The 20,927-nt window shown below is 37.0% G+C and overlaps 1 protein-coding gene across 1 annotated transcript in view; it reads right to left on the bottom strand.

Moving 5' to 3' along the window:
- Positions 1-14,679: 14,679 nt before the first annotated feature.
- The window catches only part of CPSF100 (cleavage and polyadenylation specificity factor 100), an 88,759-nt gene continuing 82,511 nt past the window's right edge, over positions 14,680-20,927 (bottom strand). The window contains exons 16-18 of the mRNA XM_089991481.1: positions 18,271-18,435; positions 16,552-16,626; positions 14,680-15,156 (exon numbers count right to left, since the gene is read on the bottom strand). Of these exons, the coding sequence (XP_089847607.1) occupies positions 15,064-15,156; positions 16,552-16,626; positions 18,271-18,435 (333 nt within the window). The 3' untranslated portion in view covers positions 14,680-15,063. The remainder of the gene's footprint in view (positions 15,157-16,551; positions 16,627-18,270; positions 18,436-20,927) is intronic.

Here is a 20,927-nt window from a genome sequence, read left to right as displayed (position 1 = left end):
AGACCGACCTTCCCATTTATTACGAAAAGAAGAAACTTTCATCGATGTGGAATTTCTTCTACCAGAAATACATTGACTCTAGTCGTCTATCGACATTCCTAGAAGGGATGTACACTTTTTCTTTGCGTTATAGTTTGAATCCCGTAATAGGACAACACTTTCATGGCACTTAAGGCCAGTAATCCGCGCCACATCTTCTAGGGTCATGGTGATCTCAAAAGAATCAAACTGGAATGTGTTCGTCTGATGATTCTACTTATTTACCAGGTGGGTCATGGTGTTCCAGCACGTTTCAAAATAATGTTGGTCTAGAAGGCCGCCAAAGTCCATATTTCATAATCAATCCTTCTAATATTCACTCAGCTTTCCATACCATGACAGAACTATAGGCCATTGACACCGCCCTCTGAGCTTTTCACCTGGTACTCTACTTCTCTTCTGACCTCCCTGTAACACAAAATAACATATTATTCGTATCAATTATAAATTAGTCACATTTGTACTTCTACACCTCGTTGTACACAGTAATCGCTAAAAATAATAATCGTTGCACACACGCTATCACAATAATCACTAACACAGTAATCACTGTATATAGTAATCACTATACATAGTAATCGTTATCATAGTATTTGTTGTATATAGTAATACATATCACAATAATCACCATACATTAATCGCTATCACAAAAATCGCTATACATAGTAATCGCTAACACAGTAAATCATGACAGACATGATCGATTTACATACCTTATCGCACTTTTTTCCTCTTTAACCCATCCCTCCAACCTCTGCTTTTCTTGTTGCTCTGCCGCCTCCCACTGCTTTTCTACTACTATTGTCCTTCGCTCCATTGCCTCCGTCCTCTGCTTTTCAATTTCTTCCTTCCTTTTCCTTTCCTTCTCTTTCCTCTGCTTTTTCATTTTCCTTTCCTTCTCTTCTGCCTCCTACTTCTTTCTTTCTCTTTCCTTCTCTTCCTCGTCCTCCTTCTCCTTCCTTTGCATTTCCTTCTCTTCATCATCCTCCTTCTCCTTCCTTTGCCTTTCCTTCTCTTCCTCATCCTCCTTCTCCTTCTCCTTCCTTCGCCTTTCCTTCTCTTCCTCATCCTGATGCTTCTTCCTTTGCCTTTCCTCTTTCATCTTCATCATTTGCCTTTCTTTCTCTTCCTCCTCCTTCTTCAATTGCCTTTCTCTCTCATCTTTCTCCTCCTTATTCTTTTTTTGCCTTTCCCTCTCCTCCTCCGCCTTCTTCATTTGCCTTATCCTCTTTCACTGTGCTAAATACTCCTTGATCATCTTTTGTCTTTCCTTCTCAAACTCCTCATCCTTATTCTTCAATTGCCTTTCCCTCTCCTCCTCCTCATTCTTTTTTTTCCTTTCCCTCTCCTCCTCCTTCATTTGCTTTTCATTCTCCTCCTCCTTTCTTTGCCTTTCCCTCTCCTCCACCTTTTTCATTTGCCTTTGCTTTTCCTTCTCTTCATCATCCTTCTTCTTTATCTTTAGTTCTTCCTCATTCTTTCTTTGATCTTCAGCCTCAATATCTGATGGATAATCCTCCACATAATACAATTTCAACGCTTTGTCACTGTCTTTATCATTTTCATTCTTCATTATATTTTGGTATCTTTCATAACGCTCATATAGATGGGACTGGCGGATAACTTCTCTAATAGTCATCTCATAGAACACCACAGTATTTCTTGTCTGATGAGCTGCAGACATTGCTAACCTGCACAACACATAAATTTAACCGCATTATTATACGTTACAACTACCTCCCCAAGTATATAATAATATAAATTATCTCATTCGTTAAACAATCACCAACATTACAAATCGTCGCAATATTTAGCTTCATAAGTAAACATTGTTGTAAGATTCAGCAAACTTAAGTACAAATCGAGGTAACTTCATAAATACACATCGCTATTGCTTTAAATGTATAAATCGTTGTTGCTTCAAACTTACAAATCGTTGTATAAATCGCAACCTTCATAAGTACATATCATTGAAATGTTCGGCCTTTGTAAGAACCAATCGTGCTAACAGTTTTTCGATGCCCACAAGGTGGATAGGTACAAATTGATTTGTTTTCGTATGATAATAGGTGTTATTTAGCATGAAGACGACCACCCAGTTGTAAGATTTAGTATTCAGATTTACAAATCGATTCTTTTGCATAATGAAACCTTACACGAAACTCACTGAAACGATAAGAGTTTTGGTAATCTGACAGTGGAGGAGAAACACCCAGAAGGTAGACGCAGCCGATGGTGGCAACGATGCTGCCACTGCACAGACGACGACAAAGGATGCTCTGGCGGCAGCAAAAGAAGGAAAAGGATGCTTCGACGACAGCAGAAGAAAGCAAAGGATGCTCTAGCGGCAGCAGACGATGGCAAACAGTGCTCCGGTTGACTTTGCTGCGTAGGGAGAAAATGAAATGTTTGGACTTTTTAAATCCTTAAGATTAACCTCCCTATTCAAATCGCTGCAAATTTTGTCCTTTTCTCAAACCGTCGTTTCACTTATCTAGATGGAAGGCAGTTTTGTCATTTTCTCAAACCGGCGTTTCACTTTTCTAGATGAAGGGCATTTTTGTTTGTTCTATGATGAGAATGGCGGTAAAGGGTATTTAAGTCTTTACAACTATGATGCTATCTGATGCTGACAAACATGGGGATACGAGCAGCACATGCTTACATACATGGCACTGATTGGGACCCCGAACACGAGATGTAGCTAACGACCGTCTTTGGAGGGGGGGGGACATATAACCTGCTTCAATTTCGCGGAGAAAGAGGCTTTTATGTAGAGAGAGAAAGATGATTTAGAGAGAGGGGGAAAATTACATGTAAATTTATCTAATTTGTTAAAATATAAAATAATACCATGTAACATGTTTTTCTGAATAAAAAAAAAGCAAATTAAATTCAACATTCTGCAGTTATGACTCAAGCATGCCATTTAAAAAAAAGGAATTTTTGCCTTTGCACGGTGTCGACCCCATGTAGAGAGGGAGATGGAAAGTTTTCGTCGTATGAGAAGCTCGTCCACTTAAACCGTTACAATTTTTACCTGTTGAAAAAATAAAAAATAACCATGTGCCATGTAAGTAACCACTACAAGAAAAATATTTTTTACTGGCGCGCACACAAAAGTGCGCCAGTAAAAGTAATTTTTTCTGGTGCACATAAAACGTGCGTCAATAAAAAGCATAAGCATTTAAGTCTCTCTGCCATCATCGCCGCCCACCACTGTGTCTGACCGCTTGCCTCCATTGCTCTCAGTGGTATCATTTCTAATGTATTTCACTATCGGTGGCATCCTCTTTGGCGTCCTCATTCAAAGTATGCTAAATCTATTTTTTATGTCGCTTTAGACTTTAAGAGTTTTATATTATAATCTATTTTTTTATAATTTATTGAGTGAATGCATGCTAAATCTGAATTTTTTATCTTATATGCTTTAGATTTTATGGGTTTTACATTATAATTCATAATTTATAATTTATTGAGTGAATGCATGTTCAACCTGATTATTTTGTATTTTAATTGCTAGCATTTTTTTAAAAAAAACTATATGTAAATGCCCATGCAAAATTTTAATTACGTATTGAAGTCGTGATAAGAATGTCAATTAAGAAAAAAATTATAAAGCATCTAATTTTTCACACCTCTTACCCTCACACCTGCTTTTATAATATTTAGAATAACATTATTAATGACAACCTAGAAAATATAATAAACATGGCCAATTTACTATTTATTTTGACACTTTTGCCTTTTATCTCCTAAAAATTCAAGCATCTGATTTTTAGGAAAACTTGGCGTATGATTTTTCAGATGGCGCCTGATTTTTTTCAAGCAACAACTTAGACAAGTAGTTCAACCAAGGCGTCTAATTTTTAGGAGACAAAATGGTCAAATTGTCAAAAAGATCAAGTGATCATGTTTGACATATTTTGAATAGTGAATTGACCATGTTTGACATATTTCTCTAATATCAACCAAAACAAGGAAAGGTGCTTAAAGTGAGTACCATCTAAGTCATTGTCAATTTTTACCAAGTTAATAAAACAAAAATGATCGTATTGTATGACAAATATGGCATGTTTTCCCAAATGCCCTAAAATTTCTGAAATTTGCCCATTATCCAAAATGACAAATTGAAAACTTTTTAGGATCTTTTTACCATTTACACAAGTAAACCTCAAGAAGTTCGCATGATATATTGTTCCTTCTGTCAGCTAAGGAAAAATCTCACTTAAAAGTATATTCACACATAATTTTTAGTGGTCTTTAAGAAGTGCACACAAAAACATGTTATTTATGTGATCTTCTCTGTTAATCGTAAAATCACAAACACATTAGTAAAATTGCATATTTTATATCAAAATCACGAGAAACTATGTAAACCTCTTTTCTTCTTTCTTTAACTATAACTTAAATGTATGTTCACATGTATTTTTTTGTGGTCTTCATAACCCCCTCATGATCATAATTTCAAAAATACCTTAGTAAAATCACATATTTTATACCAAAATCAATGGATATCGTGTGAACCTTATTTCTCCTTTTTGTAGCCCTCACTTAAATGTAATTTGTATTCGTTAGGAATCACTTTTAATGAATTATTTTAATTTCTTATGTCTTCGATGTATATCTTAGGTAATTCGCGATGAATACTTATAAACCAAAAGAGAAATGTTACAACAAAAAGCAGTTCAAATCCCCATCTCTAGCCCCAAGTAAGAAAGCAAGTGTAGAGCCTAAGGCACTTATAAATATCTCGAGTCATGTTTATGTATTTGTATTCAATTTCAAGTAGTGATTCTTACATATATGTGTTTATATTCAATTTTAATTATTGATAAAAATAGGTTGGTCAAGAAATTCAAATTGTGCAAGAAGGAAAAAATAAGCTGAAAGAATATGAATCTTAGAAAGATACTTTGATGCAAAGTGACATAAGTGTTAGGTTTGCATGTTCATTTGTTTGTACTTTTGTTATGTTTTTATGTATACTCAAATGAATCTAACTTGATTGTACTATATATATATATATATATATATATATATATATATATATATATATATATTATTTAGCAAGATTCATATAAAGTATTGAAAAAGCCCACAATCGAGACATAGAAAAATGACATAATCTGCCAAGGACTGTTTACCTTACCCATTATTTCTTTGAGTATGAAAACCAATGTTTCTGTTGATTTAGTACCTACTAACAAAAACTAACTTGTAATTATTGACTGGTGACGATAAATGCTCACAACTAAAGGGTAGTAGGAGGGGGCTACTAGATGCTTGAATGATGATGATATGTCATATGTTTGATTTGAAGATGACAAAGTATGTGTTGAACAATGTTGTGTACGTAGTAAACATAAGATTTCTTATTTTCAAAGTGACTTTAAACTTGATTTATATATCTTATTTCCTAACAACTAGAGAAACAATCATTGGGTTTTTTGGTAAATTATGAGTTTAAATTTGTTCTTTAAATATTTCATGTTGATGAGTTGTCAAAACTTATAATTGATTAAATTTTTCATGTTTAATGAGTTTAAATTTGTCAAGCTTTATGAATTGTTAAATTTCAAGGATATAAATTATGAGTTTTGTCATTGTTCATCAAATATTTCAGGTTTAATGTTTTGCAAATTTTGTGTTTGTTGACATCATTTAAGAAAAAAATCATATATTTGTTGTCAAAGTTTCAAAATTCTTTATGTTTGCAAAACATAAATACAATGTTTTGCATCCTCGCAGCACTTTGTTGCACATCATTTATGTTAAAATCACATATCTTATGTATAAAATATGTGATTTTACTAAGGTATTGGCCAAGTTACGATCATGAGGAGGTTGTGTGCTTCACATCAATCATTTGCTTGAGAGAAGAGAAGGTAGGCAGACAACAACAGTAGCTTGACTGGCATTAAGAAGCCAAAGATCGAACCCCTTGATGTTGAGCATTTTCCTATTTCATTAATTAATGTCCCAATATAACGTGGTCTGTCGAACCCAAGTCAAGCACTTCAGAATTCAGGATGCACAACTTCCAATTGCATTAAGAAACCAAAGATCAAACCCTTTAATGTTGAGCTATGTACTATGAATGTTTGTAACATGTTCATTTTTTGAATGAATGGAATGAATATATGTATGAGAAAATATATTTTTTAATGACTGAAATGAATATATATGTATGACTAGGTTCATTTTTGAATGAATCAAATGTGCAAAGTTAGATATGTGATTTTATAAAATATGCAAAGTTACAATTAAAGAAGGTTCACACAAGTTATATTTGTTTGATTCATAAAGATCATAAAAAATAGGTGTAAACATACATTTAAGTGAGGGTTATAGAAAGGAGAAAGGAGATTCACACGGTATTCAATGACTTTAGTATAAAATATATAATTTTACTAAGGTACTTGTGAAGTTACAATCATGACGAGGTCATAAAACTTGTTTTTGCGAAGTGAGGTTTTGCCTTAGTCGACGGAAGGAATAATATATTTTGTGATCTTCATGAGGTTTGCTTGTGCAAAGGGTAAAAAGATCCTAAAAAGTTTCTATTTATAGTTTTGGTCAACGACAAATTTTAGATATTTTTGGGCATTTGGGAAAATGCATCATATTTGTTATAGAGTATGATTATTTTTCATTAAGAAAAAACCTATATAAGAACAGTGTTAAAATCCTCAAGGTCCTCCCTAACTTCAAGCGGCACACAAAGCTTCGACTTGCACATGAGAGAAAATGCTATGATTAGAACTCAAAATGCATGTTTAGATGTAAATAAAAAATTGACATTTAAGAAACTATCAAGAAAAAATGGGCTTTTAAAGTGCAAACTTATAAAAATAAAATTTGCAATGAAATCATAATATTCAAAATAAATGATATTTTACCACTACAAGGATCACCCGCATGGCGAACAGGGTGGTCGTGGGGCCCCACCCAAGGTTTTCTTCACTTTGAAGAAGGTTACTCATCATAAAATAAATAAATAATATTTTATTTACAAAAAATGATCATACTATACAACAAATATGATATAACAAATATGATGCATTTCTCAAAATGTTTTGAAATTTCAGCTATTCTTTCCATGTCCAAAATCACAAATACCCAACTTTATTATGACTGTTTTAACCCTTGTACGAAATTGGCAAAGTTCATGTGATATATCACTCTACTCGGGTAATGCAAACTCCCACTTAAAAGGAGTTCCCAAGTTTTTTTTTTCAAACCTCAAAAAGGACGCTTAAAATTATGTGTGAACTTCATGTTACGGTGAATGCGGCGAACACATGGAACATCATCCTCCGCATCCATATTTCAATATAATTTTTGCTCCACCCCCTGTTACAGTGAGAACGGGGATGTGGGGAACAAAATATAAAAAATATATTTGTAAAATATTTCCCCCCACCCCGATGATTTTCCCTTTCTCGTTCTCACTACCTCTCTCCCCTGAACCCTATTGCTATCACTGCCTCTCTCTCGACCCCAGCGAGCGACTATCGTCGCTCCTCCGGTGAGCGACTACCGTAGCGCCCTTCCCGCGAGCAACCATCATCTCTCATTGCCTCACCTCGACACTCCCATTCTCTCACTTCCTCACCCTCGAGCACCTCCACTCTCTCTTGTTGCCTCTCTCACCTCGACCCCAGTGCTCCCCTTGCCATCCTTTGGCCTTCGACGAGCGACACCCCTCTCTCATTGCCTGACCATTGTTTCTCGTTCCCTCTTTCACCTTCGACCCTAAAGCTCCCCTGTTATGATTGTCTATTGTGATCGATGCCCCCTGACGGGCGATGAACCTCCGTTGACTAGGGGTGTCAACGAGTTTGATTTACAGGAACCCAACCTGGACCAAACCCTATAGGGTCCAGGTATGGTGATAAATAAGAAGACTTGGGTCCAGACCCTAAGATCTAATTAATACATGAACCCAAGTATAGCTTTTGAAATTTTATACCAGACTTAGATCCGACACGAGTTCCAATTAAGACCCATAAATTTTCAATGTAAAAATGATAACAATTATTATTTTACCAGGTATGGTTCAGGCCTGGTTCTTGTAGTTCTTATCAGCTTTGGGTATGGTTTCTCTTATAGTAGACTCAATTAGACCCGGATCTGGGCCCGATACCATACCCGAAAATCTGGTCCAAGTCTGGTTCCACCTAGGTCTGAACAAAACCCGACCCATTTACACTAATACCGATGACCCTCTCTCTACCCTCTTCGATCCTCTGCGAGTGTGAACGTATCTCTCTCTCTTTGTTTGTTCAATCTAGTTGTTTCGTAAATGGGTCTATATTTGGGCCAATAATCAATAATAAACTTGTTAAAACATGTAAAATTGTGAGCAGATTAGGTCATACAGTCCAAAATAAAGTAATATGACCCATTATCCATGATTGTCCAAGTTATCCGCACATCGTCATCAAACAACGAACATTTGAGAAACAACATCTGAGTACGGTTCAAACAAGTGTTGGACTTAATACAATTGTTATGGAATGAACAGAACTAGTGTTTTGTCCTGTATTTTTTGTTTATTTCGTCCCATCCTTGACAAACCATCATACATACCATGAAAGAACAAGCTAGCCATGGTACAAAATCCAAAGTAGAATTCAGATTTGATCCCCACAATGAATTTTGTTTTTCATACAAATCTAAATCCAACTGATTAATACAAATCTGAATCCAATTCTTGAACCCAATTTTGACATGGATGAATCAGGTTGTATTTGGTACCTATGCCAATCTCTCTCTCTCTCTCTCTCTCTCTCTCTCTCTCTCTCTCTCTCTCTCTCTCTCTCTCTCCCTCTCAATCTCTCTCTTTCTCTTTCTACAGGCCAAGTACCTGATCCATCAGGGTGTACCTGAATTTGCTCAAATAACAAAGTGCCAGATTCGGGTTTTGCTAGGTCCATCAAATTTTTTTTGAAAGGTAAGCTGGCGAAGCAGGTTATATGTCCCCCCTCCCCCCCCCCCCCAAAGATGGTTGTTAGCTACATCGCATGTTCGAGGGTCCCAATGAGTGCCATGTATGTAAGCACGCGCAGCTCATATCCCCATGTTTGGCAGCATCAGTTAGCATGTGGTTGCAAAGACTTAAGTACCCTTTCCCCCATTGGTGCCATAAAACGATGATTCTAGAAAAGGAGCGGTTGCAAAGACTTAAGTACCCCAAAGATGGTTATTTAAGACCCAGTCTCTGCACTGCAAAATTATCCGAGAAAGGAATCCCCCCTGAAGAAGGCCATGAACATCAACCCTCTCTCACTCTCTCCCTTCTCTTTATGCCTCTGTGCGCATCCAGCAGACGATCCTATATTGTAGCATGGTTCAACTTGATAAGTTGTGGAGCCTTATTCAGAGTTTTTGCCCTTACAGGAGGGGGGTCCGGGGGCTCCCCCCAGCGTGAATCCCGCTGCGCGGTCAGCGGGCGGGGGTCCAGGGGGGGTAGCGCCCCCCAAAACAAATTTTTTTTTGGGGCCTTGTATAAATTCTTTCTTTTCTTTCCCTCTTGTAATTGTCGAAAAAGAGCAATAAAGTATTTTGCTTTATCATGACGCTCATATGTTTCCTTCGGTTGTTTCTTTCTCGAGGTTTTTGTAACACCCTTTCCCGCGATTTTCTATTTTTTTTTTCGCTACGTGATTTTCGTAAATCCCTACTCGATTTAGTGATTTTCTATTTTTTTTTCTATGCGATTTTCGTAAATCGCTACTCGATTTAGCGATTTTCTATTTTTTTTTGCTACGCTATTTTCGTAAATCGCTACTCGATTTAGCGATTTATGAAAATCACATAGCGATTTGTCATTTATTTTCGCTACGCGATTTTCGTAAATCGCTACTCGATATAGCAATTTACGAAAATCACATAGCGATTTGCCATTGATTTGGCAAGGAGGTGGGTCATGTCGGAGAGCACGGCGCCGGAGGTCGAGATGAGGACCTTGTGGTGCCAGAACCCGACGAATGCCCACCAAGACTTGAGGGTGCGAACGCCCGTGTTGAGCAGTGTCAGGGTGGCCTGGAAGGCATAGCCCTGATCGGAAGTATTGTCGACGTAGGGGTAGACGGATTATACTTTGAAAGACTCCGTTGTAGGTGTACTGGAGAAAGATTCTGTTGTAGGTGTCCCTCGAAGGCGGCGGAGGGGCCACCGCAGTCAGTTGCCCGCTGAATGAGGGCAGCATTCCGGCCACTGCTAGCAGAAAGAGGACGACGATCACCATCGGATTGCCGGCTCTTTGCTTCCCTTAATACAATGTTTCAAGAAGAAGGAAGAAGATGATGACGGAAAGTTCAAACGGAAAAGAAAGAGAGAGCGTTTCAAGTTTGTTTCGCTATTTGGACTTTGAAGAGTTAACATCATCCTCGACTTTCTGGATGGAGGATATTTTTGTGCTTTTTTTGAACCGTCGTTTTCCTTTTTTTTGAATGAAAGACATTTTTGTCACTTTCTCGAACCGTCGTTTTATGGCGAGAATAGCAAGAAAGGGTACTTAAGTCTTTGCAACCGCACCAGACTCCGACGCTAACTGATGCTGACAAACATGAGGATACGAGCCCCATGTGCTTACATATGTGGCACTCATTGAGACCCGCCCCCGAACACGTGATGTAGCTAACGGCCATCTTCGGGGGAGAACACACACCACCAGTTTTATTGCTTGTAGAAAATCACTATTACAAAAACACTTATACAATTACAGTATAAAAATCAGGTTGCCAATTTACTCTTAAAATACACATAAAACACTCGAGTCGCATCGGGTATCCAGCAAAAAAGCCAGGTTGGGTCAGGTACCCAGCAAAAATCATAACCAAACATGCTGGTATATTACCCAAGTTTGGCCGACCTGAATATTATTCGGGTCGACACTTTTTATGCCCATACCCGAGTATGAAGGCTCGGGTCAGATTGGGTACCCGGTGCAAGAGGGCATAGACCATGAGCCCAGATCCAAATTACTTTTAGCAATGAAATAAATCATATAAGCCCCTTTGGGATCTATAGAATGGGAGGAAATCCAGGAAATGAAAAAATGAAACTTTAAAGTCAAATCCTTCCTAACCTCTGTGACAAATATCGTGATATTTATAAAAATATTGGCGATATATCGTGAGAAATTGCTTGAAATTTTAAAACAGCAATTTCTCGCAAGATTTTCAAATTGTGACAAATATCACGATATTTATATTTTTAAAGGATATTTATCGTGAAAACCCCTGAGATTTTTTTTTAAATGTATTTTATTTATATTTTCTTATATATTTTTTTTTACTTTTTATTCCCGAGATTTTGCCGAAAAACATGAGATTTATGAAAATTTTCAAAATCTCCCAAGTTTTTTGTCGGACGAGATTTTGCCGTTTTTAAACAATGTCTGTGTTATTACTGACGGAAGCTCCGCTTGTCTGGTAGGAACAGTTAGTGCATGTCATCATGTGTTGGGAGGTTGCAAGTTAGAAGACCACTGGCATTTAGGTGGAGGGGCCCTTAATTCCCCCAGCTCTGCTAGGGAAAAAAGTTGGTCTGAGTTCTTCTCTCCCTTATACAAAGGGAGTTAGGAAGGTGACATTCTCTTCACTAACCCATTCCCAGCGGGAAACGGGAGAGGCAAATAAGGGTTTTGGACCAAGGGGTGTAATAGAGAGGGGTTTTATCAGAACCGATTCTGAATCAGGTCTAAAAGTAAGACCCAAACCCAACCCAATCTTATTTGGGGTACAACTAATGATATATTTCAATCTGACAATTTTCACGACAAAAGGGCAATAGGAAGTATATGCAAAAATAAATTATAGTTTACATTAATAAAATGCTATGTATATTAATTCTAAGTTTATCTACTGCTTTAAATGTTTAATTGAATATATAATATTCACCAATTAGAACTTTCGTATGGATCAGGTATGAATCGGGTTCAGGTACGGGTCATTTCAGGTATATAGTTGGTTCAGGTTTCAGGTGTATAATTGGTTTGGGTACAAAGGGGGTTCAGTTACATAATCCATTCGGTTCCGTTTTAAAAAAATGGAGAACCATTTGAGTCTGGGTATATAATCAGGTTCGGGTCTTCATTTACAATATCCAAGATCCGTCTTGTTTTAACTACGAGTCTACGTTTTGGATCTGACCCAAACCCACGGGTCCACAAATATCAGTTTCAAGGCATCAGGTCAGGTATACTCGATCCAGTTACACCCTTAGGGGGCTCCGCTTGTTTGGTAAGAGCATTTACTGCACGTCACCGTGTGATAAGACGTTGCATGTTGGAAGCCCATAGGTCGTTATGTAATTGTTGTAAAAAGAGGGGCCCTTATTTAATCTAGATTTGGGTTAAAACTTTTCTTTCAGAATCAATTTTAAAACATGGGTTTTTAATCAACATTCTGCCATTTGCCAACCCCCAGGACCTTATATTTTGAAATGTTTTCTCAGAAAACAATCTGGATTCGTTTTAAACTCAATTTTCAACTGATTTCAATTCTCAGATGAGACCCATTTAGGTGGTGTCGCTTCTGGATTCCTTCATTTGTCAAATTTCTAAAAAATTTCAGAGTCCTAGTTAGATCAGGACTCTATCTTTTTAAAATATTTTCAAAACTCCATTTTGATTTTAAACCAGTTATGGTCATATCCCTTGTCCATTTTCTCTGTTCTAGCCAAAATCTTAGAGTCCTAGTTGGATCAGAACTCTTTTTCCAGAGTCTCAGTCGGATCAGAACTCTACTTTTTACTACCTGTTTTGAAGAAAACCTTTCAAAATCTTTCGTTTTGGCTAAAATCCCAGAGTCCTAGTTGGATTAGGACTCTTCTTCAAGAATCTCAGTCGGATTAGGACTCTTCTTTAGAGTTTCAATCGGATTAGAACTCTGTCTTTTGTCACTATTTCTATATGTTTTTAACCAAATCTTTCAAAATGAGTCAAAACTTAGAGTTTTAGTGAAAACAGGACTCTGTTCAGAGAGTCCTAGTTGGATCAGGACTCTGATCCTTATTTCAATTTTGAGTGAATCTTTCAAAAATCTTTTCATCTATCAAAACTGTTGCACTTTTATCAAAGAATTCCAAAATTCTGAGGTTTTATCCCAGAGTCCTGATCAAATCAGGACTCTACTCCAGAGTCCTGATCGAAGTGGGACTCTATCCAAAGTTGCTTTTCACACTTCATTTTCACTGGGGGGGCATTAAAAAAACAGGAGTTTTTAGCAAGGTTGTTAAATGCGATGAGGCGAAGCGAGGCGTTGAGCCTGCGCTTCGCTGCGTACGCCTCTCACAACTGGTATGGAAGTGAAGCGGTGGGAGGGGAGGCAGGGAGCGACAGAGGAGCAGTTGGCCGGCACGTGGCGGTGGATCCACCGGCACTTGGGGTTAGCACAGCCGACGAATCGGGCGGAGGAGGAAGACTTGGGGATGAAGGAGGGGGTTCTGGAGGTTGATGAGGGGCAATTTGCACATCACAGCACGCCTCAGTACCTTGAGCGTGCGCCTCGCCTCTGAGGCGTACACTTCAGGTACTGAGGCGTACGCCTCTCACAACACTGGTTTTTAGCATAAATCAACCACTCAATTTACATGCTCACTCATGAACCAATGATGAAAGAAAAACTTTAGCAGTAAAAGAATTTACGTTTTTTTCATATTCCTCCGTATCTCATGGGCCTATAGACAAATTCATCCGACTTTTTACATTTCTAAAAAAGAACCCTAACTTTTTCGAAGTTAGGTGGGTCATGCCCATCCTAAAGGGTGCTTTTTGGAATGGCTAATGAAAAGTTAGGGAATTTTATGAAAAATGAAAAAAGTTATGGTGGATTTATCTCGAGCCCTACAAGACAGGGTCGATTATAGCAAAAACACAAAAATTTACACATCTACATCTACCTACATTGACTGACTTCTTTTTTTTATATTTACACGGAGAAACCACCCCAAGCATAGAGACCTAGCCTCGGCTCTGACTGCCAGACTTAAGACTCAGTGGGCTTGTTATTACACTTTTTGAACTTTTCACATACATCATCCAATGACCACCATTTGCATCCCTTCCAAATTTAAGGAAAGAAACACCCTATTGATTTACTTCATTGGTTAGGGTGGCTGTCATAATTGTTGGCCACGAGCAAAAGGAGTGATATACTCCAGACGAGCTCAAGGCAGCAGATATGGGGGGGATCCCCTTGCTCTTTGGGTCTTTTTTTTCCTTTTTCCTTTTTTCATATGGGTAGGCCGAGGGAATCTGTTCCAATTTGTTGTCTCTCTCAAAAGAGAACTGATTAGGAGATACAAAGGATATAAATGCAGTTCCCTCAAAAGAGAACTGATTCAGAGATACAAAGGATATAAATGCAGTTAACCACAATGAATTCCAAAATGTGAAAGACAACAGGGAGTACATTCCGTCCATAGCCGTTAGTCTCTAATATCCTATATTCACCACTAAAATTTGTTAGGAGGGCCGTAAGCAGGCTTTCCCAAGGAATACATATAACCTTTGGGTTTTTTTCAGATTTGGCGAACATCATCAATAACTAAAAAGCTTACCAAAAAAGGCCGAGCATAACTCACAGTTCAACTTTAAATAAGTCCAACAAAGAACAGAATATATCATAGGCTAAAAGCTGTCTACTCATCAATATTAATTGCTCAAAAGATATCATATGCTAATGCATGACTGAATAGTTGCTTAATTTACAATTGTTCTCTAAAATACACTGGGAGGTGAGGTATATTGGTCCATAGGTTCAGAATTATAACATTTTATCCATGTCAACAAACTGATAAGCCAGCATCATAATCTAATCAAAGTGAACCAGCAATGTGCACATGGCCATGTCAGGAGCACTGAAACAGGCAGATCTTGACCCTCAGAATTGCCACACTAAAACGGTGACTGATGGTACAGTAATGGCAACTGAACCAATTTTAAGATAGTAGTACTTAAAGCTCAGATCTTGCACAAGCTCTTCTCAAAATTTCAACTTGGATACATTCTTAGAGCAAATAAAATTGAGAATACAAGTACTCCCTGATCTTGTAAAATTCTTCACACAGCGGACCCTCAATAACTACATGTTGAGTGCCAGTCTGCAAAGATAGGAAGCTGTTAAGAAAATATTTTGAAAAAAATAAAATAAATTTTTATCTCTCGTACATGTAGGAAAAAAGCAGGATCTAGAGTGAGCTTTTTTCCAAATTAAAAGCTCCCCATTTGTTGGCACTCTTTGTCTTACCCTTCTCAATCATTCATTTTCTTCTCCCCTTTTAACCCTCACTTATTTTCTTCCACAGAACAATCATTTATTTTCTTCAAATAATAGGATAACTCCCATATAGCCATAGGCCTCCCCTTAGCATTTAAAGAAGAGGCTATTCTCCTTGGAAAAACTTGAAAGAGGAGAATCAATCATGCTTTTTTCCCATGGAAACCCCAATTTACTGATCTGGCATGGAGTTCACAGTATATCTACAGCAGCATATTGAAGCATAGTTTCAGGTATTGCTGGAGGGAATCCCCATGGGTGATATATCAAGGAAAAATAAGGTACTTCAGAATGGGGTCAGGTATGATCACGTTTTCCAAATTCCTATTTATTTTTCTGCTGAACTAGTTGGTTATTGTGATTTTCCTTGAGATGGGATGTTCCAGCTTAGTTGGGGAAGCATTCCATGTAAAAACCAATTGGAGGATCATTCCAAAGAGAATGGTGAGGAAGCATTTCAATCGGGTGGACATTCTACTTGACTTGCTCCTATAAAGAGCATTTAGAAAACAAAGTCACGAAGCATTTCAATCGGGTGGACATTCTACTTGACTTGCTCCTATAAAGAGCATTTAGAAAACAAAGTCATGACACATTCCTGTGGAGGAAGGTTTGGCACAAAACGAATCAGGAAAGGCAATTAGTAATATGGGTAACTACAATAACCAGAGGTATGGGATGGACATAGTAATAGGTCCTTTGCGTATTTTTCAAAAATAATAGGCCCTAAAGCATCCAAAAGTCAATCTAATTTTGGAATAAAAGCAAAAGATGATTCTGTATGTGGAAAATTTCTGTTCACATATATGACATGTTTATCCAAATGTTTATCACAAAATGATGGTTAGCATAGTAAGAAATCTTCTGTGATATCAAAGGCCACTTTTAACTCTCCTTTATCAACCAAATTTGAGAGGAAAGCTTTAACAAAGCAGGGTCGTTCAAGCTTGGCAACCTGCCCTGACATGACAGATGTAACAGAGTGGAAGAAGGGAGGGGATTCTCAAATGAGGAATAGGATCCAATTTCATCGAATTCAATGAGACATATGAGGTGAAAATCTCATGTACAATGGTGCAAAATGACAGCAAGGGTGACTTATCTATTAATTTTGCATCTTCAAAAAGCATCCTGATAATCTGGGATATATTGATACTTTCGGGTGGTTAAAGACGGATCATTTTCAGACAAACAAGATGCCATGAATCACAATTCTTACCTTCAGGTTCGGATCCCTGACCTTGCGCAGTGTCACATACTCCCCACAACGTAATACACCACCAGAGAGTTCCACCTAAAGAAATTGCATTAAGTGAATGGGTGAACAATTAATGCCCAAAAGCAAAGATGTGCATGTGATCATGCAAGGACACAAGCATGTACATGTGCATGAGATCACACATCTGTGGACTGTGGAGTACGCATAGTGAGGTCTTGTTGCCCCCAGCGATTCTCAAAATTCAATGTGGCATATGATAGATTTAGAAAAAGCATAACATTTTTCAGAAAACCGAGCAGATGTAAAACCATGACAGTGGCTTATGCTATTTGTCACTACAAAGGGCATATGATTTACAAAGAAGGCAATACACCTTTTCAATAATGAACCATTATGTCAATTTGAGTATGCTATACGCTTAAAGAAAAAAGAGCATATTTCTCTTCACAGTACCTGGTTTGTTTAACTTACCAGAAACCATGATTTGTGGATTACATTCATCACTTCCTTTGGAAACACAACAATAACAAAAAACAAACCTTAAGTAAATGAGAAGTGGAACAATGGACTGTATGCAATCACTTATTTGCACCTCATATGAAGTGATGACTGCAACAACATCAGAATTTAATTCTATGGGTTACCCTGCTCATATATGATTTAGTTAGACAAAAAGGATGGAAATAAGTTGGAAATATGGGAGCCAAATTCCAGGAACTGGCCCCATGAACAAAGAGGAATTGAATAGTAGGGTATGGAGTTGAGTTGTAGGTAAAATGTAGGATAGATTTGACTAAAATATGTCACAGTCCATTATAATGAAGTGCTTGAGATTTTCTTCATGAACAAGGCACAGGAGGAAATTGCTAGTAAGATTGATACAAGATGAATAAGAAGAAATTAACTGGTGCTTTTCCAAATATTTGTAAGGTATGCATGCTGTACTTTATGAAATATTAGACAAGAGATGACAAGATAGACTGGTTGAAGTGAAAAGTTAGATTTTATATATTATCTAAGAGGGATAAAATAAAAGATGAGCATCATATAAAAACCTATTGCTAACAGTTAAAAAGTTAGGAATTAGGCTGAATATATCAGACTAGTAGTTAGTCGCCACTTCGCCTATCTAACACCAACTTTACGAATGATTCCATCCTCGCACGATTTTAACAGATGATATAGCCCACATATAGAAACTTGACACTAGTGCATTTTTATGTTACAGTTATCAAGAGTGGCAGCAAGAGCAGCAGGGAATCAAGAGGATGGGAGCATAAGACTAAAAACAAGCAGGCAGGGTGCAACCAAAGTTCAAACACCCAGCTGTGTTACTAGACGTATTAGAAGTCTCACATTAATTTCAAGTTGTTTCTAAATGCCCATGAGAAAATATTTAAAATTACAAACTAAATGCAAGAACACACACACATAACAAAAGGAACTTAAATGGTGAAAAAACATGATCTTCAGGTTGTTCATACTAATAAATGAAAAGATAGCTTTTACCATGTTGTTTAGAACCATGAAAGAAATAATTACTTAAGATCGAAGCACACACACACACAAGCAGCACTCTTTCTTACATCAAAGATTCCCATTACTTCCCATGGCTATTCATTAGACATGGAAGCAGTGAACGTATGAAGTTCATAATGAGCTGAGAATATGGGAAAGAGGACAGATCAAAAATGTTATCAGAGAGAGAGAGAGGCATACCGGAACACCTTTACTTGCAAGAAAATGCTTAAAATCTGCCAATTTCAAATCACCAACCAGAACAGACTTGTGTGGAGGTGCCGCAGTTGATAACGGAAGCAAAGAAAGCATGTCATCCACCTTACCCACTTCCCCATCAATCCAAGCTATCTCATACTCACCTAACTGCAAGAACACCAAGATCAATGAGTTAAAGCATCAAGTAGCACAGCTAACAGCAAAATAGTTATTCAAAGAGGAAAGACGAGAAATGGGAATTAATTCAAAATAACTTTTATAAGATAAAAAACAGGAAATGACATCTAGTTTTAGTCATATTAACATTAAACGAGAAATATTTCGTACTATGAATAGTTAAGGTTCATAAACAAATATAAAAAGTATCAGCAAGTTTACAAATGCAGACATATGCAAGAAGATAATTAACACATGCAAAAAGATAACAGCAATAAATATTTCCTACCTGAAAGGCAGAAGAGGTAATTTGAGATTCAGTGTCACCGATATGTTGAAAATATTGCAATAATATGGGTAATATCAGGTCAGCTGATATTATCGGAAATATATCGTGATAATAACACAATATTTTTGGGGAAAACTCATTTTTTATATTTTAAGCATACATTTTCAAAATTCTTTTTTGAGAGAGTACATTTGTTCTTCCTCTTCTTTCTTCTTATTCTTATTCTTCTTCTCCTCCTCCTCCTCTTTCCTTTTCTTCTTCTTCTTGGAGCTAATTCTAAGAGAGAGAAAGGGGTACAAAATTCCTTTTTTTCTCTTCTTTTAAGAAAGAGAGAAAAAGGGGGTTGTACTCCATTTCCTCTTCTCTTCTTTTAATAAAAGAAAAAATGAAAGGAGGTCGTACTCTGTTTCTTCTTTTCTTTTAATAAAATAAAGGAAAAGGGGTTGTACTTCCTTTACTCTTCTCTTTAAATAAAAGGAGGGGGTCTTTCCTAAAATGGGGAAGGGGTCCTTACTTTCTTTTCTATTTTCTTCTTTTAAGAAAAAAAAGGAAAAGTGCAAAATTTTCCTTCCATTTAAAAAAACTCATTAAAGAGGGTTGGTAAGAGGAGGAAAAAATCAAAATCACCCCTCCAACCAACCTCTCAACGTGGTTCCATCTTAACTGGATCCAAAATATAAGGAAATAACTTGATCCGAATATAAGGAAATAACTGGATCCAAGTTATTTCCTTATATTTTTTCAAGAATACCTATTATTTTCTTATACTTATTATTATTTTCCATATTTTTTGTATTTTTAAACTCCCAAGATTTTCCAACTTTTAAAAATCTCTCCGAGAAATACCCTCACCGAGAAAATAGCTTGAATGATATAGGTGACTATTGATAACATAACCAAGCAAAGGAGGATGACAGTCATCAACTTTTAGAAACAGAAAAGGTCTGGCTCAAATATCTCACTTAGATCGAAAAACACACAATCTTCACTCAAGGATTATTTTAGGAGAGCACATGCAAAAGCTGCAAATGTATCTTGTTAGATGTTATACACATGGATATGAGTGTCGACGTTATGGATTGTGTGTGTGAGCAGTGCAGTCATATGTGTAGCAGTGACATTTTTGCAACATTGATCTATGTTAGGGTTATTTCTAGAAATAAGTTCAAAGATAAGATCATTTCCTGTTGGAAACCTAAGGTTGACATCCCTATTCTTCCATTGTTTCTTCTCTTCTCAAAATCACATGGTATAAAACAAGGCTCATAATGGAAGAACTTATCCCAAAGAAGATTAAGTGGATGAGGTGGTATGTCCTCATAGAGGAGACCAGGTGTCCCATTGTCAACATTAAAAGTGTTCTCCTTTTATACAAGTAGCTAGCAAAAGCCAAGATATATACAACAATGTATTGCAAGTTGTAGAGGTGGTTGGGCCTCACAAAGGGGTTCACGCATCACATTCTCAGCATCAAGATCTTTCCACCTTTGTAAAAAGATCCAGCTCCGGTTAAGCTTCAGATCATAGCAAGATCAGTCCAAGCTACCAAGTTCCAGCTTAAGGAAAGCCAGAGCTAGCTCTGAGCCTAAAAAGCCAGCCTAAATATGGGAAGCTCAGCTCATTGGATGTGTTTAGCATGCTGACATATATTTTTTGTTGCTGAGTAAAGGCTATGTCACATAGGTGAGGATGCGGGTGCGGGTGCGGATGCGGTGATGCGGCACTTTAAAAAACTTGGCTGAGGGGGTGCGGGGAGGGTATATATATAATTTTTAACAGTTTTAAGTTAACATTGTGTATGTCTGAACATTTATATATATATATATATATATATATATATATATATATATATATATATATATATATATATAAAACTGGACTTGGTTAGGGTTAATTGAATCTACCTGTGGACAGAAATGGTGCAATATCGTGTTTTTCCATGATTTTTAAATTTAAAAACTATGAAATTTTGGCTAAGTATTTTATGAGATCGATAAAAATTATGGAAAATAACTTTAAAAATAGGTGACATCAGCTGGGTCTGGGCGTGGCCCAGGGCCCACTGACAAGACCTAGTCGAGACGATTAATATTTGTAAAAAAATTTGTTTTAACCTTTAAAATCAAGCGAAAATCAAGCAAAATTCGGGTTAAATTCAAGCAAAATTCTTAGGCAAAAAAAACGGTAAGTATAC

This window comes from Nuphar pumila, chromosome 16 (assembly GCF_984573655.1).
Source record: "Nuphar pumila chromosome 16, dmNupPumi1.hap1.1, whole genome shotgun sequence".
NCBI lineage: Eukaryota > Viridiplantae > Streptophyta > Magnoliopsida > Nymphaeales > Nymphaeaceae > Nuphar > Nuphar pumila.
The sequence above is the reverse complement of the archived record's forward strand: the minus strand, read 5'-3'. Positions and strand labels throughout refer to the sequence as shown.